This window comes from Seriola lalandi, unplaced genomic scaffold (assembly GCF_002814215.2).
Source record: "Seriola lalandi dorsalis isolate HSWRI2012SDOR001 ecotype SW California unplaced genomic scaffold, Sedor1 jcf7180002054264, whole genome shotgun sequence".
NCBI lineage: Eukaryota > Metazoa > Chordata > Actinopteri > Carangiformes > Carangidae > Seriola > Seriola lalandi.
Window position 1 is genome coordinate 45,987 of NW_019524817.1, and position 26,832 is coordinate 72,818.

General features: G+C 40.1%; 2 protein-coding genes across 2 annotated transcripts; both read right to left on the reverse strand.

Annotated features, from left to right (window-relative positions):
- Nucleotides 1-383: 383 nt before the first annotated feature.
- sirt2 (sirtuin 2 (silent mating type information regulation 2, homolog) 2 (S. cerevisiae)) lies at nt 384-7,399 on the reverse strand. Its single transcript, XM_023405190.2, has 16 exons — nt 7,252-7,399; nt 7,057-7,103; nt 6,791-6,842; nt 6,226-6,336; nt 6,061-6,102; nt 5,667-5,773; nt 5,269-5,325; nt 5,092-5,160; nt 4,882-5,011; nt 4,716-4,775; nt 4,424-4,479; nt 4,242-4,318; nt 3,908-3,959; nt 3,725-3,792; nt 2,814-2,880; nt 384-2,342 (listed from the first exon to the last, which is right to left on the reverse strand). The coding sequence occupies exons 1-16, from the start codon at nt 7,265-7,267 to the stop codon at nt 2,202-2,204; spliced, it is 1,152 nt and encodes a 383-aa protein (XP_023260958.1). The 5' UTR covers nt 7,268-7,399; the 3' UTR covers nt 384-2,201.
- Nucleotides 7,400-7,948: 549 nt separating this feature from the next.
- On the reverse strand, nt 7,949-11,280 carry dmac2 (distal membrane arm assembly component 2). The gene is made up of 6 exons (XM_023405171.2): nt 11,220-11,280; nt 10,570-10,763; nt 10,061-10,141; nt 9,089-9,228; nt 8,777-8,939; nt 7,949-8,684 (listed from the first exon to the last, which is right to left on the reverse strand). Exons 1-6 carry the CDS (start codon nt 11,235-11,237, stop codon nt 8,513-8,515), a joined length of 768 nt encoding a protein of 255 aa, XP_023260939.1. The 5' UTR covers nt 11,238-11,280; the 3' UTR covers nt 7,949-8,512.
- Nucleotides 11,281-26,832: the final 15,552 nt, after the last annotated feature.

A 26,832-nucleotide genomic window follows, 5' to 3' on the forward strand; every position in this document is an offset into this window, starting at 1 on the left:
ATTTTCTCAATGAGCTTCTTACTAATGTGGTCCTGCTGTTTTTTTATTTTCTGGTTCAGTGGGATTAGTTGGAGAAATGCAATTAGCCAGAATTAATTAACGTGTGAATCAAAATGTGTCGACAGTTGTTACGCTGTTTGCATGTTGTTGTTTTTTTCATCAACTTTTATAGATGCTTATTTAATTTAATGTCAAGCTAAGTTTATAAAGTAGATGTGTACAACAATATATGGCTGTTTGTGGTTGTGCAATGTCAGCATAGATTATTATAACCAGTGTCCTATGACTTTCTGTAAAGCCTAATTAAATTAATCAAAGTCTTAAAAAAATGACCTCATAGTTGAATCAACTCCTCTTTCATCCAGTCTCAACAAAAGTGAACATTATCAACTTTACAAAGTTTTATTGTGGGGTTTTTGTATTGGCTTCCATAATATTGTACAGATGTTCATGTTATTGTGTCCATCCCTTTATTTTTATTTCATAATGCAACAATTCATGCTCTTACAGCTATCCCAAACTAGTTTAGTTTGTAATTTAATAAAAAAATAAAATAAAAAGATAGAGTTTCAAACTATTTTAGAGCTCCATGTTTGTTTAATTTTCTTTAGCTATCCAACTATCTAACTATCAACTAAGGACCATCTGAGGTCCTGACAAGAGTTATGATTATATTTTGTGCATCATGTACAGTTTGCAGTTCCATAATATTAAGAGAACATCTTTTGTTCCATAAACATTAAAAGAAATCACAGATATTGGTTCAAACAGGAGCAGAGGGTTAAGATGAAAAACACTGTTAGTTAAAAACATTTTTAAAGTTCCATATAACCAGTTAACCTGTTGTCATATTTATAGTTACCTCAGTTCATTTTTCAGGAAGTTCTTTTTTTGACATAAGATACTTACAAAGCCTTCAGAAAGTGTTCAGACCCCTTCCCTTTTTTCACATTTTGTCACGTTGCAGACTTGAAAATCATACACTCAATACACCATAATGACAAAGCATAAGCCAAGCCATGAGGTGGAAGGAACTGCCTGCAGAGCTCAAAGGCAGGATTGTGTAAAGGTCCAGATCTGGGGGAAGCTATAAAAGATCCTGCTGATGGTCACTCTGGCTGAGCTCCAGAGATCCTGTGTAGCGATGGGAGAAGCTTCCAGTAGGACAACCATCCCTGCAGCACGCCACTGATCTGGGCTTTATGGCAGAGGGGAAGCCTCTCCTCAGTGAAAGACACATGAAAGTTGTTTTCAAGTTTGCAAAAAAAAAAAAAAGCACTAAAAGGGCTCTCAGACTGTGAGGAACAATATTGCAGTCCACTGATGATCCCCATCCGACCTGACAGAGCTTGAGAGGATCCGCAGAGAAGAATTGCAGAGACTCTCCAAATCCAGGTGTGTAAAGCTTGTCACATTGTACCAAAGAAGACTTGAGGCTGAGGAAAGGGTCTGAATACTTACTGTATGTCCACGTCCTTTTTAATAAGTTGGCAAAAAATGTTAGTGTAGATCGATGGGGGAAAAAATAAATGTAAATGATTTTAGCTGCAATATAACAAAATGGAAAAAGTGAAGGGGTCTGAAAACTTTCTGAATGTAATGTATACGAAGTCACTTTTGGCTTGCGGGAAAAAGATGACAGATTAAATACACAATAGCCTTGTTGTCTTTTGAGGAAGCGTGAACTAAAAATCAAAGGCTCGGCTCAAATCACTACATCAGAAGTGGTCAGTAGTTGGTTTGGAGACATTATTTCAGCTTTTATGCAGTGTAAAGTCATTATCACACTGCCTGAGGTTTTGGAGATATTAACCACCTACTTACCAAATGTAGATATATTGCAACAATGCCACTGTCTATCGCAGTAAAATGCATAGAGTCAACTGCCTCAGAAACAAATATACATGTGAGACAGATGTTCGCTAATGCCAAAAAAAAATGAAAAGAAAAAGGAAAGTATATTAATGTAGGTAAAGTGCAAATTACTGTTATAAACAAAAGCGTAAACTACAGGGATGTCAGATGTCATGCGAGGTTGTTCAGAGGAATCAAATGTCCGCAGATTAAAACAGAGTGTGACAGACCCTGTTAAAGCTCACTTTCAAACAGAAACTGTAGTATCGTATTTTACCTTTAAGCGCTAACTCCAAACTGTGACATCACTACAGTAGCTTTTATAAAAAAAGGGGCATTTTAATTATTTATTCTTCCTCTTTAGGTTCTGGTGCCACTGATGCAGAGCTCGCCTTGGCTGCGGCTTCCTTCTTCTCACAGGACCTCTCTTTTTTGTCTTGACTGTCAATCCTGGTGTGCTCCTGCTTCACCAATTCCTCCAGCTCCGCCTGGAGAGAAGTGACAAAAAAAACAAAACAAAGTTATTTAACACGAGTAATACATAGAGACACAGAGGATGGACTGCGGACATCCTGGTGATGCAGAAGAAAACGAGAGTCAAAAGCAGCTTGTGCTTTGTGTAAATTGTGAAGTCCTTACACAGTGTGGGCTTGAAACCACAACATCACACAGGAAAATAATGAATAGTCTACCCTGACATTTCGAAAGCACACACTTTTTTTGCTTCTGCTCTAGCTGATGAGACTGTGTTAAACTTTAATAACCCCTGTGAGGAAAACGGTGATAATACATTGGCTTAATTATCTCCAGACTGGATTACAGTACTAATTGCACTATGGTCCAAGGCTATTTTTACCCTAGAATCATGTGTGATTGTTCTGTGATAAACAGACTGTGCTTAGACAAGAAGTACAACATTATATACACTTCTACTGCCTACAGACGATTGTGTAACTTACCTTCCATCCCAGCAGGTCGGCAAGAGCCAAACAGCCGTCATCACATGTACTGATCTGAGCTACATCTCTGCAAGGAAGAAGAAAGGCCATTAGAGCCTGGACAGGGCTCTACACCATGTCTTCATATCCCAGTACAGATGCAAATCCCATTTTTAATTTCACTTTGCTATAGGTAGCCATTTAAAAACATGATTATTATTTTATTTTATTTTTTTTTTTAAATATTCTTCATCACTGCTGCCCTGTGTATGAGCCATGACAATGTTGGACTGTAGCACAACTTTCTGTAGTTTTAATTTCCATTCTCTAGTGTGCTGTTACATTTTATTTGAACGTCAAAGCGGTCACTTGTAAAACTCACAGATACTAGTGCTACTAGTTACTATTACTAGAACTACTGCCGCTTCCAAATACAACAGTTTCACCCTCCTAATGTTTTACTTGTCAGAGATGACTGGACAGTTTGTCATTGGCACCGTGGTCAGCAACAAATTTTGAGTAGTCATGATGACTACTGAGTAACTGGCTAATTACTGAGTGATTAAATGACTGAGTAGCTACATTTAGTAAAATGGAAAGAAATAAAAATGTCATATAGCAATAAGTCTCTCACTAAATAATCATTGTGGGTGATGCGTTGGCGCCATCTGGTGGTGCAAAAATAAACTGCATGGTGACAGATATAGAACAAATGCACATTTTATATACAAAATATAACTCATTAATAATATTGTCCCAGTTTATTAATTCTAAAAACTTCTCATCATCCTATTGTGTAAGTTGGACTGACTCATCTCTATTGGATTCATTCAGATAAGATCTGCTTTTTTACACAAGATATCGGCTGCACTGGGAGGATAAAGCTAATATAGTGAAGCAGCTGGGGAGACGCAGCAACATCTCTGTATCACCTGTATGCTTTGTCTGAGTCAAAGTCCATCCCTCCTCCAAAACCAAGCAACCCCAACAGAGGATCGGCCTGCACAGAGAAACACACCAACAATGCTGCACAGAGAATCCAAGAAACACACTTATGACAGAAAAAAGAGGGAGGATAAAAGCAGAAAAGAGTTGATGTAGTGGTGGTAGCTCACCTGCCCTGCCCTCTCCATGTTAATGAGCAGTCTGGGGCAACTTTTTGAAACCCTGAATAACAAAAAAAACAGGGGAAACCACAGAAAAGACAAACAAACAATTACTTAAACAATATTTTGGCCAACTGATCAATCTACAGTAAGTTTCAAAATATGGGTGTGGGGCCTCTGCATTGTCCTCAGAGACGGGTCAACAAGCCAAGACTCGAGTCTGAATCTTTAATGCTGCAGGGCCGTCTCGCTGGCTGCTGGACAGTGTGTACTGCCAGATTTACTGCAGCTGTGACTGCATTCAGCACTATATTCCAGTAACAAGAAACTTGATCTGCAGTACCTGCTGACAAGACTTGCAAAAGGTTGGACCTGCAGAGACGTCCCCATGACGATGAGAAGATCACAGCGAGGAAAGTCCTAACGGGTAAATAAAGATGGTGAGAAGAGTTTATGTCTGCAGACACGTTACATCACACCCTCCACACATGCATGCACACTTTCAAACCACTACCATGTGCTCACCATCTTCATTGAAGTGAAGAACCGCACAGGCAGATTCTCGCCAAAGAAAACTATATCTGGGGGAAGAGAAGTAAAGAACTCAGAGGTACAAAGAGAAACTGAGATAGACGAAGACACAGTTATCTCACAGTCATGTTTGCATAGTAAAAAGACATAAAAACGGTGTCTAGAAAGGTTGGCAGGTCTTTTAGGAAGAGGGATTAAAATGATACAGGACAAATAAGAAAACGCTTACAGAACAAAAATCAACAATTCGAAAATAAAAAACAAAGAGAGACAAAGATCAACTGACCTGGTTTGACCAAACTGCTGCACTTGTCACATTTGGGAATGTCATCAGAGAAGATTTTTTCTACAAGGCAGAAAAAGGAGTTCAAAATCCCAAATGGCATAAAAAAATCCAACTCAATCTTTTGATCTTGTTCTTTGATGTAGAAGCACACAAAGCCAAAAGACACCTTTCATCCAGTCCAGGTTGTACTCCTTGCGGCAACAGAAGCTGACACAGTGGGATGTGTAAAATGTTCCATGAGCTTCGATTAGATCTTCTCCTTCGAGCCCGGCCACTCGTTCCAGGGTGTCAATATTCTGAACAAACGCACATGTAAATGTCAATACTGAAAAAGTGACTTTTTTTTTTTAAATGTAAAGCTGGGTCTTTTTCCTACCTGTGTGTAGCAGCGTTTCAGGATCCCCTTGTCCTTCAGCATCTTCATAAAGTAATGACAGATTGTCGGCTAAACACCAATAAAAGGAGAGGAGAAAAATGTGTGAGGCAGTTCATAGTTTTCTAAATAACAAGACAATTAATCAGCAGTTGACGGGCAGCAGGAAGTGAATTGTACCTTGAACTGTCCTGGGTAAAGCTCCTTGGCCAAGGCGAAGAATGGCTCTGGATGTTTCTGAGACACAAGATGGCGAGAAATATTAAATCTTATTGTACTGACAGTGGAGATTAGAAAAGTTATACCTCAAATCATGTAAAATAATAATTGTCATCAGATGACTGTTAGAGAGTATAATTAGCGACTTGCCATAGTAACTAAGTAACAACTTAAAACTGACACATTTTGTGACAACACACTCACTTCATAGTTAAACTTAGGATTAATCAGGATATAATAAATGTTTAAAAAATTTTAATAATTCAGATTTCAAAAACTGGCAAGGCCTTTTGGGGGCCCCAAGACAACTGCTACATAGTGCAGCATGCTTCAAAGGGAGTGCAAAACATTTAACGCACCTTAAAATAATCAATCTGGAAGATGGCCTCTGGGTAAGGCAGGTTGTATTTCTGCAGGTTTGCATACAGGCCTGTTCCTGGTGAACGGAAATCAGGGATTCCAGCCGCTGCGGAGAGAGATGGTGTCACAGATAAGTATACACTTATGTGTGTGGGTCTCTACTGTGATAGCAGGGTCTGAAAACCGGGAACCCACTAAGCCAAAATGGCTGTTCAAGGGTTAAGAGTAAGGTATTCAGTTGTGATGGTTAAGGTTGGGGTAATGGTCTAGGGAATGCATTTTGTCAATGACGGGCTCCCCACGAACCGAGAGTGTGTGTGTAATTAATGATTATAAAACATTTAATGATACTGTTAAATGTTTATTCTGTGATATTAGATATGAGATACTCACATGTGGATATTCCTGCTCCGACCATGCAGATGATGTTTTTACCTGCATGGATGCAGAGCAAATTTCAACATAAATCAATAATAACTCTAAACTTGTACGCTGAAAATCAATCCACTACGGAGCAGCCCTAATGGATGGGCTGAATCGAAAAAAATAAAGACTCACATTTGCCGCTGTTTATGTATCGCGCCACTCCGTCCAGAGTCAGGTCATCCAGAACTTTGTCTGCTGAGCCGAGGCCCAGAGTGCTGGAGAACAGGTTACGCAGGAAGTCCACTGACGGGAACACAGAGGAGAATCAGATGAGGGGGGGGAATCAAAGGAATGGGTGATTAATAAATGTATGTGGATAGAAAACCATATCAAACTCAAAGTCAGAATCATGAGGATTGTGGCACTTTGGCTTCCACATATCACGGCAGGCAGCATGTGTTCATATACAGTGATACATTTTTATTCACATGATTAATTAGGCCACTGTATCTATAGAGCAAAGCAAACAGAACTGGCATGTACTAGTCCTCACTGGTGTGTTATATACGTGCCTCAATTAAAAGGTGGCTTAAAAAGTTGGAAATAGTTGCAATCATGCATTGACGTTTGGCTAACAAGAAATCAAACGTTATTCTGCAGGATTTCATCAAAGAATACAAAGCTGTAAAACAGTATTATTTCACATTCATATATTCACACCGTATGTTACAGAAATGTCCTGTTTGATTTCACATACTCTCTGTGTCTCCTGCTGCCTCTTCTTCCTCACTGCTGTCGTCGGATTGTTCCTACAAACAATAAAAAGAAATATTCACATTATAAATTCAGCAGCGGTGAAACCACAGTAAACCCTGTTGATCTGTGTTACTAACGTGACGGACCACGGCTTTGTTTTGATTTTAAGAAGCTAACAACCAGCTGAGACCTGCTAGCTTTCACCAGCTACAATCTCGCGGCTGCAGATAAAATGTTTATATGTTTAAAATGTTTTTTTTTTTTTACCTCTGGTTCGGGTGAAACCTCCTCCTCTTCTTTTCTTTCAGGTAGTTCTGCAAAGACAAAGTTAAATACCGCGTATCAAGTGCTTCAGCAAGTATTTCTCAATGTAAATGGCCATGTTAGCTACAAAGCTAGCTAAACTAGCGCAGTGGAACAACGAAATTAAAAGTCATTTTCCACATCAGACAACGATCCTACCTGATGCATCAGACATTTATCCGTCTACTGGGACCTTTTAACCAAAAGGATCCGAATGACAATCAATTTATATCCAATATTTAACAAAGTGGCGACAAGTATTCCCTGCACTGCTAGCACTCAGCTAGACCCTCTTGTTGTGATCCGTCAAAAATACGGTCCGTGCTTCACGTGACCCAGTTCCCACGGCATTTATCGTTCCTACCGCAGATCCAATTACTTGATGTTCTGTAAAATGTCAACTTAACTTCTATATATTCAATAAAACGGTTAGTAAATATAAAGGTAACATGTTGAGAAATTGAAGAAGAGATATTTGCCTCCAACTTTAAAGCAGCAAATGCCACCAACTTGGGATGAGAAGTTCATGTTACTCACATATGGGGATCTATTCACTTCAAACTTAGCTACCAAATCGGTGAAGATTTACTGTATCTACACGTACAAAACTACCAGTGATTTCTTCATCCCCCATTCGCCATCTTCTCTCAGTCCAACTGGTGTCTTCATCAGTCCACAGTGGGGTCAGACACTGCTGCAGATACAAGGCTCACGCTGGATTATGGGCTTTAGTTTCCTCACACAAGCTTGCACAGTGAAGATTAGAAATAGAGCCACTGTGTGATGTGTGGCCACGTGGTTTTCATTGTTTGTTTAAGATGCATTATGAATTCACAGGCAAAGGTTACAATAATCATAATATTGAACAATTCAATCTTTATTTAGAACATTTACAATCATATTTACATTTTAACAACAAATAAAACCGTTGCCACATATACAGACAAAGTGCAATTTGTTTGAGACAGAGACATGATATAAATTTAGATTAGTATCATTAATGTGCACACTCTTGACAACAAATTGATTCTGGGAGACAATAACATACTTTGACAAGCAGACTGTGATAACATATGCCTTGAATGCCAAGTAATCCAACAAACTTGAGGTAGTTCATTCTTGTTCCACACTCGCTGCATTTTTCTTTTTCATACTTTCATATCATTATAATTGTATGTTGTCATTGTCCAATGGAATTTGAGCCTATAAAAGGTTCATCCTATTGATTGTTGTGAAGACTTGTGCAGATGTCAGTAGTACAATTCAAACCTTTCTCTGTGATCAACCTAAACTGGCTTGTAATTGCTGCATGTGACAGGTGTTTACTCTGCACCTCCCTTTGCCCCGTTGCCACCCTTTCCGTCAAAGCAGAGCTGCGTCAGAGGACTTGATTCCTCTGATTCACGTCCCTGTCCGCGCACTACCTCTGCGCTTGTGTATGTTTCTTCTCCTCTCCTTCCTCCGGCCTCAGGTTGTGGTCATACCCATTAGCGGTGATTTGGCACAGTGGTAACATTTCCTCCAGCAGGATGATGATCAAACCAGGAGTTGAAATCCCGGGGAGGGATGATATGTCCAGACGCCGCAGTCCCCTGCAGAACACGCATAATACACAAGAAGGAGGTATTTAACACAACGAAGGTGTTACATATCTAGGCTGCATTGTGAGTATTTGGATAATTACTTGAGATTCCTCAGTGCAGCCAGGCCGCCTGTAGTGATGCGTGGACAGTGAGAGATGTCCAGTTCCTCCAGAGAGTCCTGGAACATATGGAGCCTGGCCAGGAACCAATCGTCCACTTCCGAACACCCTCGTAATGACAGAGTCCTCAAAGATCGCTGCCCCTCTGAAGGAAGACAAATCAGATTAAAAATGAATTAACAGTTCATGTGCTTGACAAAAACAAATCAAAACCGAAAATGAGGTTATAGCAAAGGAAATGTGATTTAGAGAGGGTGGGAAAAAAAAGAAACTGAAAAAGTTGGATCTCAGTACCCAGGTTCTGCAGTCCTGAGTAGTTGATGACAGTGTAGCTCATGTCTACTTCCTCTAGGTGTGTGTCTTTGTGATTCATGAAGTCCCAACTGAACTTTCCCCTCTGGTTGGGACGAAACCAGTCTGTCTGATCAACATACCTGAGTGCAAAGAACAAGACGTCACATGAAAACTGGATCACAGTAGCACATTTAGGACATGACTATAACACTAAAGCTGTATATAAATAATTCATGTTATGTTTATAACTGCCAGAAAGGAAGTAACGGGTGCGACATCAACTGCAAACATGAAGCATCAGACAACCAGCTGATTGTATACGCTCATTACGCCTGTCGGGACTTGACATTTCAAAAGTTAAAAAGAAGAAAGTAATGTATTATGCAGGAACCATTGCACTACACAGCTACATAGACTCTCTGAGCTCAGCTGCTGCTCTAAATCCTAGTTTGGTTGGTTTCCACATGAGATATTTCATTGTGTCAAGTCCTGTGTGAGTTTGATCATATAACACCAGCTGCTTTCAACATAGCATGATTGTAAAAACTATTAATTAATTAATTAATTACTCTTTCAACAGGAAATTAATTAGCTATTTTAGCAATAAATGTATTGTTTAAATCATCTTTTAAGCACAAGCTCCTTAACTGTTGTTCAAACAAAACAAGACATTTGAAGCTGCCAATCTGGATTCCTGGAACCTTTGAAATCAATAATAAAATAATCATCACTTGCAGCCCTATGTGACTAAACTGCACAATCACAGTCAACTTACATGACCTAACCCTTAATTCATGCAGAAAATCACTATTTTAAGCCCATAAACAACAGGTTCAGACAGCAGTGGCTGTCTTATCATGATATAACAATTTTAATACTATACCATACATGTGAATACTATTAAATCTTATACAGAAAAAATATAAATCTATAGATTCAAACAATGTAGAGGCAAGGGAACGAGGTACTTACCTAAATCCCCCCTTTATACTCAAGATATAATATGCTGCTGCGATGTATGCCCCATGAAACCTCTGAGTGTAGCTGTAGTAACTGTGAAAGACAGTGGGGAAAAGTCAGTGATGGTCAAACAGATGTAGTAGCTTGACAAACAGCATCTGGACTGGGCTTAAAGCACCTTGTCGTGACCATTATTTCATTATTTCTAAGCCTAAAGAATTTTATGCTTATGAAAATAACCAATTCTAATCCATTTTGTAATTTTACTTGCAACAGGCACATTCAGATCTGAAAATAAAGATAGATTTTTTTGGTGCACTCAGTTGTAGGCTTTTGGGTTTTAGGAGACTGAAAGGTGTGCATTTAAAATAGCTTTGAACCAGACTCAGATTAACACCTGTGAACTGCAGCTATTCATTTCATTGACCCTGTTTCAGTTACTAGCAGCAGCAGCAGCAGCAGCAGCACTGGTATGGATCTCGGGGGGGGGGGGGGTTCAAGACAGCCATAATGTGTCTTACACATTCTTCTTCTGAATCTTCCTCCTCTTCAGCTGAGACTTCCATCTCAGGAGCATCTCCACATCATAAAACCGCTGGGTGAGGTAGAGGAGTAGTCTCGTGTGCAGGGGAGGTGGAGAAGACACCGAGCTGGAGCTCCATGGTCGCCTAGCAACAAGGAGGAGAGCTGACCGCTGGCAACATCTGTGTAGAGACTGAGCGGACAAACATAGACACGGACATGAAACAGTGACAGCTGTACTCCACATTTAAAACAGAGAATACGAGACGCAAAAGGTGCGACATGTCTATGAAAATATTCATAAAGTCGTTGCCTTTAATGTCATTAAGTTGTTGAAGGGCGTGAAAGAAAAGCTAACCGCTATTTGTAGGTATTTATATATTTATGCCACACTCAAACTAATTGAAAAACCCCAAAGGTCGTTTAACTAGGACGACTAATAAAGCGTTTTAGTTATATTTTAGCTAACATCAGCTACATTTAGCATGTTGTGTCAGTCCGCTAACAAAATACTGACAACAGCATATGATATCAGTCATCTGAGTAACAGCCAACACTCTGCCATTTAAGGTGTAAAGTACATTTTTCATACAATTCTTCATCAGCGTAATAAGTGTAGTAATTACTCGAAATTTGAAGGGTAACTTACCATCAAGTGAGCCGACATGATAGCACGATTCAACAGAAGGTCGTAAGGGTCAAACGTTGCGCCTTCGCCTTTTTCAGTCTGTTGCTATTCATCGAGGCTACCGCGGGGTGACGCTCCGCGCACATATTTTATGTAGGTCGGATGAACCTCAGCTGACCTGAGACGCACACCGAGGAAGAGTCACAAATATGGAGATTAAAATGGGCAACAGTCTCCCGTGCCAGTGGTGTAGCACGAAACATCTGGGCCCCCCCCCCCCCGAAATAAACAGCAACAGTGGGACCCTTCCCTTACTGATATATCCACTGTCATAATCAGTGAGTGTTTATAGCATATTTTAGTCTGTACAATATTTTCTCATCATATTGTAATTACAGTGCAAAGCTTTCCCTATGAAGTGTATGCATTATAAAGCTCCAGCTTTTAGGCTTCATATCATGGGTCATGGGTCAAAGGTGGAAGGTCATATCTGGCCCTTACACTCAGAAAGGATTAGTGTTTCTCATGATAAAACACAGCTACATGAGACTTCACTGGAATCTTTTTGCAAAATTAAGACGAATTAGTGTCCAACCACTGCCAGCCCAAATATATACAAAAAACTGGATTAGAAACTGCTAACACTTTCAAACTGACTGGCTGGACTTAATACAACCTTATTTTGATTGGTGTAAAAAAAAAAAAAATCACGTAGCCTACTAACTGAATCAGTCGTCTCAAGGCAGTAGCCGGTAGCGTCCGTCTGTTGTTCATGTATGTTGTTTTTACGTCCCCATGCAGGCCAATATTGCCTGGGGATTTTCTTTTTAATACCACAAGGAGAGAAGACAGCTTGAAACACCACTCGTCCGACAGATGTGTCAATGAAAAACAAGCATACCAGCACCACACCCTGCTCCATCAGTATTACATATACACACACACACACACACATATGCAATCACACATGCATGGACGTCCCCAAGCACTCACAGGGAGTGTGGTGTGACAGACAGCTCACGCCTGTTGGTACAAACAATTAGCAAATGAGATGATGGCTCGTGCTTCTCCAGTGTGTGTGTGTGTGTGTGCACGTGCACAGGATTGATGGAGAAATGTAGCGGCCGTAGATGGTGAGGCAAACAGAGGGGTTTGGTATCGTGATCAGGTATGTGTAGTCGTTTAAATTGTCAAGTGAGTAGTTCATGTAATTCAACAGTGACCAACATGGACAAAACCATGAAGATTTGTGCATGTATCACATTTAAAAGGTGGTTAACCACATGGCAAATATACGAAGTCCAGGAAACAGTTTTAGCTCCTTGTTATTAGAGGGACTGACAAAGGGATGGAGAGATGGAAGGAAAAGGGAGGAGGAAAAGTGTGGTCTGTGTGGAGCCTGAAGAAATCACATTACTGAAGACTTGGTTGAATGAACATGTGGACCAATGGAGTAAAGAGTGAGTGGCACAGGGAATGAATGAATTGATCAGGGGGTGGAAGGCGGAATAGATGGATTGCTTACTGGACCTGAATTTCAATGCTTTATCAGTATTGTCCTCATGGTGCAAGTGTGTGTGCGCGCGTGTGCGTGTGTGTGTGAGTGTGTGTGTGTGTGTGTGTGCGCGTGTGTGTGTGTGTGTGCGTGTGTGTGTGTGTGCAGGTACATTTATGGGTGTTCATGTGTGTCTTGACTCCTCCCCTACACTGACATTGATGATCAATGATTCTCATCTGTCTCATCTTGAAAAGTTAAGTATCCTGAACACAGCTCTGATTGGACACGCCTCTAAACCAATCGATCTTTGTCAGGTTGAGATGACAGTTTATTTCTTTATATCGACCCCAAAGAATATTCATGTTTTCAGCTCAAAAGCTATGAAATTCACCTCACTGGATTATTGATGGGATGTTCCCTCATATCGTTAACATGGGGTTTTATGCACTGTATTTATATCCCCATATGTTTGTTTATATTTATGAATCTTTAATTGAGCCTTCATGGACTTTTGATACAGAACCATGCAGTGGCTTAAAGTTTGAGGTTCACAAAGACACAGATTGCTTTTCAGTGCCATAAAAATAAAGTGTAGTCTGTTAAATGTTCACATCAGCAAAAAGCTTTAATGCATACATTTTATTACTTGATTGGTTATTTGTCATTTTATTTACAATTCATTGCCTAGTTCCAGTTTTCCAGTCGTGAGGATTTGCTGTCTGTGCTGTCTAATGTGATAGTACATTTAACATCTTTGGGTACTGAACCGTTCACTATTTTTCACAAAATTGCTAAATGGTTTTCCCACCTCAAGAGAAAAGCATTTATTCTGATATAAGAAATGTATCTTTAGATTCTGTGCCAGTTCTTGTGGTTTAAAAATGAACAATTTCACATAACGTTTAAAGCAGATCGTAATCTAGACACATTTTGAGTTGGAGAAGAGCCACATTGAGTCATCTATATAAAAGTGACATTATTAATCGGTGGAGTAATAATATTGTTTATGTAGAAGGTAAATTACAATGGACCAAGCACAGGCATCTGGTTACATCTGACAATAATGCATGAAACCACTTTTGAGCGACATCATCCAAACCAAGGCAGCGTACTTAGATCAAACGATTAATTGTGAAATAATCAACAGATTAATAATGAAAACAATAATTATTTAGTCCTAAATGATAGTTGGCTTTCTCATTAACTACTCTGGCCTGTTGAATTAACCTAAAATACATTGATACGTTCATTGATATTGATAAAAACTAATAATTTTCTTTCCGCATGCTTGGCAGACTGTCATTGAGTTCACAGCAAAGGCCGCAATAGACAATGCTGAGTGGAAGGCTTCTGTAATTATGGGAACATTATTTTAGACTGCTCTTGTCAGATGCTCATCATTGTGACTTTTGTTTCACTTAAGCGAAGCAGAGCTGCTTCCACTGCTTTGTTAGTAAATGAAGTCTGAGGTTTCCAAATAGCTGCTCCCCTGTGGATCTCCACTTTTATACCGTGAGTCGCAGTAAGTGACGGCCCTGTGGGAAAGCCATTAACCATTGATTGTCTCTCTTGTTCTTTGTCTCTGCCACTACCTCTTCCCTCGGATTCAGCACAGATGTAGTAAAGGGACCCGTACACACACGTGAAAGCCGCTGCAGCATTCTCAAAACTGTTAGCGGCTGTCAGGGTTCTTTTGTTTTGAGCAGCTCCCATAAGCCCAGCGGAGTCTGTAAATCTCGACAGTCTTGGCAGGAAAGCCATTAGTGGGCGGTCGTACTGGGCCAGTTACTTAATGCTCACATTGTGGGACAATCCCTGGGAGGACAAATGGAGGGCACAAAGCGTATAACGAGCAAACCAACAAATGATTGAATCAATGGTTAAAATTCAGACATACATAGATATTTAGAGGTTTTTGACTTAGTATTTGTGCAAACATTCTGTATCCCTGTTTGTCATCTAATCTATTAGAAAACATGAAATCAAATTTATATGATTTAATAGGATTAATAGAGTTGTGATGGATGAGACAATTTATCTTTGCTGAAGCTTAAGTTACGCACAATATATCCTAATTGGCACAAATACACACACACACATACATGTCATCTGTAATTAAGCGTGCATACCAAGGCTGGACCATTAATGTGATGTGTGTCCTTATCTTTTGTACGTTTGCTCATTATTCAAACACCTTTGTATACCGTGTGTGTGTGTGTGTGTCTGCACAAGAGTACGTAATCATCATCTTGTTATCTCTCTTTTCCACACATCTCTTCTAATTTCCAGTGACAGAATTAATCACCATGGTGACGAACAGCACCCCAACCCCAGCCCATCGTTATACATGCCGCACAATTATACAGCACCATTATCTTGTGGGGAGGTATCACTCAGAATAGCACATCAGCCAAAAATAGCATAAGCCGAGCGGAGCATGTCACAGGATAGAGACTGTGTTGACTGGAAAATGTTGATACCCTCAAAATCACTGATATCCACTCAGATCTCTATGTGGCAGTGAACACACGCAGAGTAGCTACTGTAAAGACACAATATCTGGCTCGTGCAGATGCAGACACGAATGCAAACACTATCAAATGCTGCTGGAGTGGATATCAGTGCTCTCTCATGTGGCTGACCCTGAGTGAGCAGCTGTAATGGATGTGGACCGTTAAAAAAAAAACAAAGCGAGGTTTGGATTTTCCTCTGAGACTGCACACCAGAAATAAAAACTGCTGCCTGCTGCTCCAAATCCTTTGAACACGCTGATGCACACACACACACACACACACACACATCACACATCCTGAAAACTGTGCTGTGTATCTAATTTATTGAATTAATATGGAGTCATAAATGTATTATAAATATATATAAATCCTGCATGCTAGTTTTCATGTAAAAAAGGCTTTCAAAATCTTTCTCTCTGTCTCTCGTCTCTGTCTGCGAGACAGCGACTGTACATACTGTATGAGTATTCCCATTAGGTTGGAGTGAGTTTTCAAAGTGTTAGCTACATAGCAGCACATGAATAATTCAAAGGAAATAAAGGGCTTTTTTCTGCACTGAAGCTACATGAGCTATGATACATCGGATCTAAGTTGTAAACTGATGCTAACCTCAAAACGTCTGCTTGACTCGCCATCTCTCTGTGTGACTTTTGAGCGACTCCTTGCACCCGACAATGACATATTAAATGTGCGTATATTGTGAGTGTTGTGGGTTGTTTTTTGATGAGTCATCTCACTTAATTGGAAGTAAACAAGCCTGTATTCATGCCAGATTGTTGAAGTTGTAGGCTTGAAAGGGCAATTTTGAAGATATATAAACCACCCACAACCCTCTTGCTGTGAGGCGCCACTGCGTTTCCTTTGGCTTCCTCCCACAGTCCAGTGAACTGGTGACTCTAAATCACCAATATAAGGTGTGAATGTGAGTGTTTGTTTGTCTCTATATGTCAGCCCTGTGATAGATTGGCGACCTGCCCAGGTTGCACCCCGCCCTCGTCCAATATCAGCTGGGATTGGCTCCAGCACCCCCGCGACCCCACAAGGATAAGCAATCTGGTGAACGAACGAATGAATGAATAAACCATTATATTAAAGACCCCTCCAATGGAAATCAACCTTGTTAACATGTCCGAGTGAAATAAGCAGTCAAGCCATGGCGTGGAGTATTTTTCCATCTTGGAACTGCAGTGAACCAATGAGTCTCAAAGAATCGGATTCAGACCTAAGGAGACAAATCCTGTCAATTTGTGGGGTGGGGCTTTTCCATATCGTTTGGCCACAGCAGATCACTGATGCTCCTTCGCTGCGTCACAGTGGTGCGACCAGGCTGTCCCATTTCCAAGGCTCCTTCAAATGTGTGAAATCTTTTCCTGGGCAATGGAGGCTCTAACAGGTGGATCCTTCCTGGCCCGACCTATCCCAAGATTCACTGCACGCCGGTAATAAAAATAATACGGTGGCAAACGATGCCGACAGAGAGCCCGAGGATTACACTTTTAAATGTAAGTGTTGGGTTTCAGGTCAGTTCAACAGCTAATGGTAAACTGTGAACAAAACGTTTTTGATTATAAAAGAAGTTGACAGGAGCAGTGGTTTGTGACGCAACGCTAAGTGCGGGCACAGCTGATGACGCACAACAGAAATCCTCCATAAGCCACACCCTCTCATTCCCCTCGGGTCGCTGTAGGTGTGAGAGGCGACCTTGCACAATTAGCTCTTCTTCTTCGTCTTCGGCATCAATTTCCAGTTCGAACACGTGTGCCTGAATTATTCCTATATTGCCACTAGCAGTTGTGTTGCCGCTGCATATCCATAGACCCAGGGATGCTAAACAAAGCACAGGTGTAGAGTTAAATCCTGGTCATTTTAAGTTCATGAAGGGATTTCTTTCTTGTTAAATTAGTTTTTAGGGGTTTCATCGATGCGAGGAACTTTAATGCAGTGCTTTGTATGATACATCCATTCACTGTTGTCAGAAATTAATGTGTTTTACATTATGGCTATAAATAGATGGAGCTAAATTAGGTGTTATATATTATACATTTCAGTCATTTTATATCTTGTCACATCTTTCTATTCCAGCTCCGTCTTCTCTCATTTTCTTTCCCTCTTCACCTCTTCATTAGCTTCATTATCTTCCTTTGTTCTTCTTGTTCTTCACACCCGAAGCCTTCCTCTCCTCCCGTGTCTCTCTTCTGCAACCCCCTCTTCCGTAACAGCACGTGCAAGTCAGGTTTTTTAATGTGTAAATTCAGCTCATGCATTATCATTTCCTTTCACGTTCCTCCCTAATATCTCCTTCTCTCATGTCTATGTCAGCAGAATATGGGCTTGAGCCTGTGGAGCGTAATAAGCACACATACAGCTCAAATACACACACACACACACACACACACACACACACACAAATACATGTCAGAGAAGCAGCAAAAAAAGAGAAAGAGAGCAGGAGAGAAAAAGGAGACATGATTCAAAATGACTCCAAGAAATCATGAATAACTAATAACATGTTCGAATTCTGGCTGTTCGTTCTTGGTGTCATCAATCATGGCCCTGTCTTTTTACTCCGCTATAGCTTCATTAAACTGATAATGGACTCTGGCCTGCATATCAACCAGGCAATATCTGCGTCTGTTCAAACTATGATTAAATAACCTCTCTAAGCAGCCAGTCTCACTCCGAAGTGGGTTTCCCCCTAATAATACAGTTGATGAATGCCTGTCATTGCTGCCAGCGGGTTCTACGGTGCACTGCTGCATGACTTCAGCCGTATCCCAAATATCAGCAATTATTATACAAGTGAATATTGTTTTTAATCTTTTAATGCAATCATTTATCAAATTAACCTGCAGCTACAAAAGTCTATATGTAGTGATAGTGTCGAAATCATATCAATATTATTTAACGCCTGGTTGTTTTCATTCACAATAAACCTTCATTGTTGTCAGTGTCATGCATGTAAAATATTGAAATTTTTTGAGATAATTGCATAAAACCTGTTATGGGTTGACTGTGAGGTATTACATAATCTACAAATCTTCCTGTGTCCTCCAGGTGCACCCCCACCCCTCGCCTTAAGTCTGCACCCCTTTGCTCTCACAGGTGATAAGCTGATTAGTGAGATGACAACCTCCCGTCACAGACAGACAAACGGTGGGAGGTCTGATGAAGCCGAGCCAAACCTGTGTCTAAAAATGCTGATTGACTCTGCTCTCTATTACACACAAGTCTGAGGATTTCATAGAAGATTATCCCTACTGCTTCCAAAAAATAATTTTAACGTTAAACATTTAGACCCTTATTTTCTCCATTGGCTGCTTTTATAGAGAAATATTACATATTACATGTGTATAATATGACATGTGACATAAAGACCATCACTTGAGGTGAATAAACCTTACCTTGAGGCAGATTTGATGACGTGACCAGCTCTGCCCATCAAAACCATAGCTCAATAACTATTCATTTAGATTTGTTATTCTGGCGGTCTCCATCTGGAGCTGTCTGTTATGGCTCAGTGCTTGACCTTCCATCTCTCACAATGTGACTGTGACATCAGCTCCCTAGAAAATTCCCCCAAACAGACTGTGAAAAGCAGCCAGATCCTTTCTGGTAGTCAGCTCAATAAAAAGCCCTCTGAGACAAACTTGTGATTTCTGGGTTTATAAATAACACTGACTTGATTTGTCAGTACACTTGTGCTCCTCCACACTAACAGACCCTTTTCACAGAGTCACAGCGCAGCAAATGCAGCTGCATCTCGTAAAATTAATGATGGGTAAGCCTGACTTGCGGTAAATGTACCAATTAGCGAGCATTGACGGTGATTCTGACTATTGTCAATTTTTGTTGCTCATTAACTGGCATAGATCAATTTATTGAAGTGATGAAGTTTATTAGCAGCAGCTGTGTTATGCAATGGCAGCTCTGTGAAGAGTCCCTTGAGAAAGACATGACACTATTTATACAGCAACAAATGTTAGTTTGTTACTTTCCATAAATTTTTATGTCATAGTCATTATTATTGTCATTATCGTGGGCCATTAACTCACCAATTCTGACAGTATTCAACCTCACGTTTCTGCCCTTGAGTTGTGTTACAAACTAATTTAACCCTTTATAGAGTTGTAATTGTAAATCAGAAGATTTACCGAAAGCTATAATGTCTCCCACTTAGTGCAAAGAGGCAGTCTGTGGGTGTAAGTGCATCTCTTATCCAGTCAGTCTAAAAGGAAACCTAAGGCTGACCTAACTCTATTTAGTTTAATATACTATATTGTATGTTTGTGAACGGGTGAAGCCATTGATTAACCCGATGATGTCTTGTTCATTCACATTCTGAGTTTGATCGTCAGTCACAGAGGCTGTTAAATCAGTAAAGAGAACCAGCCAGTGCTTTAAAGGTCCCATATAGCATAAAGGTAGACTTCCATGTGTTGTTTGATTATAGATCAGGTCTAGCTTCTATATTAATACTGTGAAAGTATCAACACGCTCGTCCACAGAGAAAAGCACACAGCCTGTATTCAGAAACTGAGCCTTAAAACAAGCCGTCAGGATTTCAGTAACTTTGTGATGTCACAACAAAGGAGTCACCGACCATCCATGCAGGATTTGGTTTCTCTGAGCGCTCACCTGAAATCTGCTATATTTTATTCGAGACTGTCCTCCTGTAAAACACGAACCCATAGGTCGTTTGTGCAGCAGCTTATTGTGACCCATAATTACGTTTTGTTGATAGGCGACATCTAGGGGCCGTAATTATGACAGGAGAAAAAGGAAAAGCGCCGTGATGCAGTGCAAAGAGCGAGACAGGCTGTAGCAGTTTAGATGGTCAACCAGGTTGTTATGATTGTAACCATGACAACATGCATCGTCCAACGTTGCGGTCACGATCTTTTCCTGAATCTAACCAAGTAGTTTTTGTGCCTAACCGAGCCACGACCGTTATTATAGTTACCATGGCAACGGAGGTAGGTATGCCGCTCTCAGCTGCTAGAGTGGCACTATTTCAGGAGATACTTCCTGTGGGTCGTATCAAAGGGTTGAAATAAACTGCCTTTATGGTTGTTGAGGTTGGAGGACTTGCTTTATACCACAGATGTATCTTCCTACAGATATCAAACTAAATACGGGACCTTTAAGAACATCCAGACCTAAGAGATATAAGGGATTCACAGAAGTCACTAAGCACAGAAGCTGCTGTGTATGACTGTTGATGCAGGGAGACAAAAAGTGAGGATGAAGCCAAGAAGAGAATAATGTGTTATTTTTACTCTTCAAGAAGTATTATCTGTCATTTTATGATTCACTGATTCTTCATGTGACTGCCGGCTGAACTCCAGACAAAACATAATACATCAAATTAATGTTTTTAGATTGCACAGCGTATCTAATACACTGACAAGAAAAACAACTCTGCGTCGCAGGATTACTCATGATGATGGTTGTAAGATATGCAAACAGATAGCAGCGTAAACAGTCAATCCTCATCTACGCCGCACACTTCCCAGCGTTGTTATCTGACCATCTGTCTTTGCCCTTCACACCCCTGCCTCGTGGTTTTATCATCGTGCTTCCCTCCTCTTCCTCCTGCTCATTTGTTCCCTCTGACATACCCATAATGTCTCTTCAATTTCCTCTTTTACCCCTCACCCAACCGTGCACCCATCCATCCATGCAGCTCAACCTTACTCATCTGCTTCACTTTCCTCCTCTTCATCGCTCTCCCTGCTTCTGTATCCCTGAAGTCAGGTTCATTAGAAATTCAGGATTTTTATTCTAAGTAATAACAAAAAAAAGAAAAAGCTTGTGCTTACAAGTTCAAAATTACTCAGCTTCTCTTTCTCTCTTTTCCCTTGTGTACAGCTCTCTCTCTCTCTCTCTCTCTCTCTCTCTCTCTCTCTCTCTCTCTCTCTCTCTCCCTCTTCATCCTGCCCCTTGCATGCTCCATCCATGCGTGCCATCAGAACCTACTTTATCATGTTGAAGCACAGTGGTTGAAAGCTAATTAACGAGGCTCATACTCAATATGTGCTCAGCAGAGATTTCCATGTCTTGCGAGGACCAGCCCCGGAGTTGGACGGCAGGATGGAGGAAACACATTTTGCATCCATCAGCCTTTCTGCTCATCTTTCTCATCTTCATCTTCATCTCCTGTACCTCGTGATCTTCTGTCACCTCAATCCGTCCTTCCTGCCCTGCTCCTTTCCGCCGCTATTTCTGCTTTACATGAACCTGTAGAAACATTAACTGAATTTAACCACCTGTTTTTTTGTCATTTTGAGGCATGAAAAGAATTTTATAGACATTAATTCATAAACACATTAGAAAACGTAACTACATTTATGTACTTTTTATTACATGAGGATGTATTTTCTAAATTATTATGCATTACATTTATTAAAACAGCAGCATACATCAAATAACAAACAACTTGTCTATACAACTTGTGAATATAAATATACAGGGGCACTAATATGATTAAAGAAAAGAGAATAGAAATAAATAAAAACCTTGTGACTCTTACAGGTGTCATATTGTATGTTTTAACAGTTAATTTCACTATAAAAGTACATTCATGTGTTAAATTTTGATTTATATCAATGTAAAATTATGAGGAAAATAACTTTTTATCTATTAGTGCCAAATCACATCAGAAGTTCACATATAGATAATAAATAATAAATAATAAAAATAAATAATACTGATCACAGAGACCTCCCTCAAGAACCTCACTCAAAATAATACATAAATTAAGCAAACAGGAAAGCAAGAATTTCTGTTACACTCAGTCAATCCAAACAATATATTTTTCCAAAGTAAACTGAGGGTACAGCTTATATTAATGTGTTTAAGTTTCAGTAAATAAAGATTGTTTGGATAAGAATATCTCTTTGACTTTGTGGGTCAGGAAAGAACTTCTTCCAAGACGACAAGTCCTACAAATATTCGTATAAAACTGGACCAATATCAAAGTGTTATCATAATGTCTGACTGAAAGAGTTGACAGACTGCCTTATTCTGTTGTTAGTATGCCATGAAAACCAGGTTTTCCCTGCAGCTGTCTCACTGAAGGTCAAAGTTGATCCACCTTTTGATTTCATGATCCCGTCGTCCCCTCTCTGCACCACTTCCTATTCATCATCCCTTTCCTCCCGGCTGTCTCGTCCCTCCTGCAGGGTGAAGCAGACGGTGCAAGTGGTTGTTTAGGCGGAGAAAATGATTTATTCTTTATCCTGTGGGTATTTTATCTTTTGATAGATGCTAAACAAAAATGGATGTTTCTACAGAACATAATGTGCGATAGATTCTTATTTCATCTCACTCATCTCTTCCTCTTCCTTCTTGAATCCTTCTCTCTAAGGTCCAGCCTTCCAATTAAAAAGTAAGGGTTTAATTGCATTGTCAATGTCCCCTAATTGTCCCCTAGTTGTCTGTATTTCATTTTCATTAAAAATCTTTTCTCTTATCTTCATCTGTCTCTGCTCAGGATGACAGGTATCACTGGAATATCGACTAAAGAGGGGAGTACAGCAGACAGACCGGGCTCACCAGCACCGCGTTAGCACCGTGGTTAGCACGTGGCTAACACATTAAAATGGCCAATCCATGAATCCCGTATCCGTGAAGCTGATATTGATTTGGCAGCTAAAACCCACTTTTCACAGTAACCGTTCACATTCACAGAGCAGGGGTCAAACATAGTCTTTTTGTGTGTCTGTAGAGAGAAAGAAAAGAAAGGGGAAAATTACACTCTCCACTGGTTTGAAATTCGCCTTTATTAAATGCATTTTGGCTTGAAGTAAATTTGCATGGTAGAAGAAATTGCTTTTTCACAAAGCTGGCCTATTTTCTGACACTATTCACTGGGTGAAATTGTTTGTAAGAACACACAGAGCTCATGTGTTAATGGTTGGATTTAATTGGATTTAAATACAAAAATACAAGTGGCAGTGAAGTGTTAGTCTCACTCTATTTTCCTCTTCACAGGTTTTTAAAGGTTCATTCTTAGTTTTGTTGTTCTTTGATTTCTTCACCACTTCCACCGACACCCACATTCAGGCTCTGGCTTTACCTTGTCACCCCGCATGATGATTTACTTTCCCTCATCTTTTGGTGTCAAACAAAAAGAGCACACTCTTTATACAATGTCTTACAAATGAACACGGCTGAATGCTGCAGACTTCGCTCCTGTTAATAATGTATGATCAGGGGAAATTTGAAGTTGAAATGGAATGTAAATGTGTAAAATATTCATGGTGAAACAATGTTATGAATGCAAAACCAAACAAGACTATGGAGTAAGAATAATTATGTGCCACTAGTAGCACACACACACACACACACAGACAGATGACAGCACATGCTTGTGTATGCATCCATGCATATAAACCCGCGCATCTCCACCCCTTTAACCTCCCACACACACACACACGCACACACACATACACACACACGCACACACACCATCTGCTGGATGAGCAGACACAGGGTAAAGGTGTACACCAGTGACTGTCAGTGGAGTCAGAGTCGGACTGTGGTGCTGCTCTGTCTTTGCTGATGGTCGATATATTGTGTCCCAGTGATTCAGAAGTGAGCAACATAAACTGGAGCAGATTGCAGCACGAGACTCAGTCATTCATTTGTCCTACACATAATATTATCTGTTACATATTCATACAAAATATATGCAAATTGAATGTAACACAATGTGTTACAGTGTTGTTTTATTCAAGTGACTCTGACTTTGTCCTCAAGGCTTTACAAATGTTTGGAAATGAATTTGTATGAATATATAATGTGTGTGTGTGTGTGTGTGTGTGTGTGTGTGTGTGTGTGTGTGGACTCGTTTCACCTTCATCTCCGAGTTCAGGTTCAACTCCACACAGACCTCATTAATAGTTCTCCCAGTTCCTCCTGACATTCAGCGTTTCCCTGCTGAAGAGGCAGCTGACTCATCTGACCATCTGTCTGTCTCTTGCAGTCTTACTTCCATCACCCTGCAGGGGAAGAATTATTGATGCTGCTCCGGCTTATGGCTACATCCAAAGTCCAATGACTAACTGCTGATGCTGACAGACTTAACTGTGAAATTACAGAGAAGGGAAATGACTAGCTAATGTCTTTGCTTTTTGAAATTACTTTTTGAGAAATATTTTGAAAGAAACAGGTCGTCTTTGAACATTTTACTGATACGTCCGGTACTGAAGTATCAAACCATCCCTTTGAAAATGGAGAAATGCAATCATTTCTTTAAAGGATCTACGTCTTCCACCTCTCTCTCCCCCTGTTTCCTGTCAACTGCTGCAACCGAACAATTGGAGGAACAAAATGCCACACGAAAAGAATCTCACCCTGATTTGTCTGATGGGATTTTGTAATTAAATTAAGTCCAGTGGTGAGGGCTTACCCGTCACGTTTCCGTCTCTTTGTTCTTTCTCGGGGGTTGTAATGTGTTGAACTGCACTGTGGGAGTAAAGTCGTGAGAGCAACTTTCCTGGCACGACCCACAGCACCAGCATCCAAGATTTTTGTGCCACATCCCTCAGCTTACCCCTAAACAAAGTGGCAGGGGCTCGAGATCCTGTTAAAGTGACGGATTGGAGATTTAAAGCCTCTGTAATGATCTCTAGTGGTGAGGATTATATAAGGAGAGTGTGCCGTGTAGATGGATGGTGGATGTCTCTGGTTTGTGTATGTGTAGAGGAGGAGAAGGGGGCGAGTGGGTGGAGGAGGGTGGGTTCAAAGGGGGCAGGAATGGGTGCATGCACGTGTACCTGTGTACAGATATATATCTGTGTGTACGCTTGTATATGTGTGCTAGTCATCCTGCCGCTGTCTCTCTGAAAGCACTTAGCAGACACAGTCCAGTGGCCCTGTAAAGAGCTCCTGTCTAATGTCCACTGTCCCTCTGTTCCTGGGCATTATGTAAGGAAACACTGGGACCTCATTTATAAAACATGCTCTTTGACTTTATCCTGGATTTCACTGCACAATCGTTTCAACGACTGTGATGACAAAAAGTAAGGTATTTTAAACATCAAACAGACATTGGTAGAATTTATTTTTATCTTTTGATAGGTGATTAGAATTGAAAAATCTATTCAAGCCTAAACATAGCAAAATAAGATTACAGCATGTGAGCTCTTTAGAAGTACAAAGGCTCCTCTGGTAACTGTGTGGGAAGAAAAGTGATCAAAGCAAAGAAAAAGTCTATTAAAAGGCCCTTTGTTAATTTGGCAGCCACAGTCGTAATTCAAGTTAGCTCTGTGTTTTAAATTGCCATCACGGTAAGAGTTTCTTTTAATTAAATCATAACCTTGGGACTGATTTAGATTGTGCGCACTAAATAGCACATCTCATCAATGAAGCTCATTGTGCATAAAGGGGAGAGACGGCACGATGTAAAGAATGAATTGCAGCAACATCACAGCCAAAACAATATTCATACTCCCTCAGAAACGGTCAATAATTCATATATATATTAAGATATGGAGCAGTTTAAGGACATAAACTGGACAACACATAAGTTTCACAGTCATAAGTTTGTTTCAGTATAGTGTAAATTCTCTGAATAAGACCATAAAAAATTCCACAAATCAAAGGAGTGCTCTCATATTCACGACTTAAACAGTCTGTACTGTAAGTGCCTGCTGGAGACATTTAGAATCAGGCTGCTTTAAAGGGCATGTCAGGTTGAATATGCCATATTTGTGCAATGCATCACAACTTGCCATTTGAGGGCTATATAACACCGTATAACATCATGAAGGTCACATAAGAAGATTTAATAAGATAAGCAAGGAAAATGCCTACTTTCATATACAATATAAATACTTTTTTTTTTTTTTTGAGTCCATCCACATATTAAAAAACGTGAGACAATAACCATGAATGAAAATATTGGATATCACAGTCACGAGGCTTCCATGTGACAGCAGAAGGTGCGGTATCTCTGGCGGCTTAAACATTGTTTAGAAACTGTTGTGGGCCCTGGCACGTTGTTCTGTTTATACTCAGGTTCCCGGTCCCTGATGAACAGGCTGTGTATTGCTGTCTGTGCTTTACGACTGTTTGTGGAAGTGGAATTAGAATTAAATAATCAAGTTTTGCCACTGCCCACGCAAACTTCCTTCAGTTTATTCTTTGGTCTACAATAAATTATTTGCTGTCACATCCTCTGTAGATAATAAAGTGTTTGTAACTGTCTGACATGTTTTCCTGTGCATGACATGACATCAACTTTATAGTGTTTACAAGATATAAAATACGATATGCTGTAGTGTTCTTTATTTCTGGGCTGAAATATGTTTGAATGGCAGTAATAAAAAATATCCTTTCTGTGTGGAAACAGCAGGGATATACAGCAGTTAGATATTTTTAGACTGAAAAAACGTAGTCACAGATAGATGATAATTTAGGCCTCGAGTCAATCAGTGTATGAGTCATATCACTCAAAGATACCGAAAGGCAGTAACATGAATGATGTCATTTAAATGCTGAAACACTGTGATTTGGTTTAACGTCATCATGAGAGAAAAAAAAAAAATATATATAATTGTAAACAAACAAATAAACCTGAGTTTTCATGCATTGCACTTGGACCTGTTTGTTTTAAGGC

Coding starts and splice junctions, on each gene's coding strand:
- dmac2 (XM_023405171.2), bottom strand. Junction 9,229..10,060: donor AGTATAAAGGGGGGATTTAG/GTAAGTACCTCG, acceptor CTTTGCACTCAG/GTATGTTGATCAGACAGACT. Junction 8,685..8,776: donor GCTGCACTGAGGAATCTCAA/GTAATTATCCAA, acceptor CGTGTTCTGCAG/GGGACTGCGGCGTCTGGACA.
- sirt2 (XM_023405190.2), bottom strand. Junction 5,326..5,666: donor TCCAGATTGATTATTTTAAG/GTGCGTTAAATG, acceptor CTTGTGTCTCAG/AAACATCCAGAGCCATTCTT. Junction 4,319..4,423: donor TCTTCACTTCAATGAAGATG/GTGAGCACATGG, acceptor TTTACCCGTTAG/GACTTTCCTCGCTGTGATCT.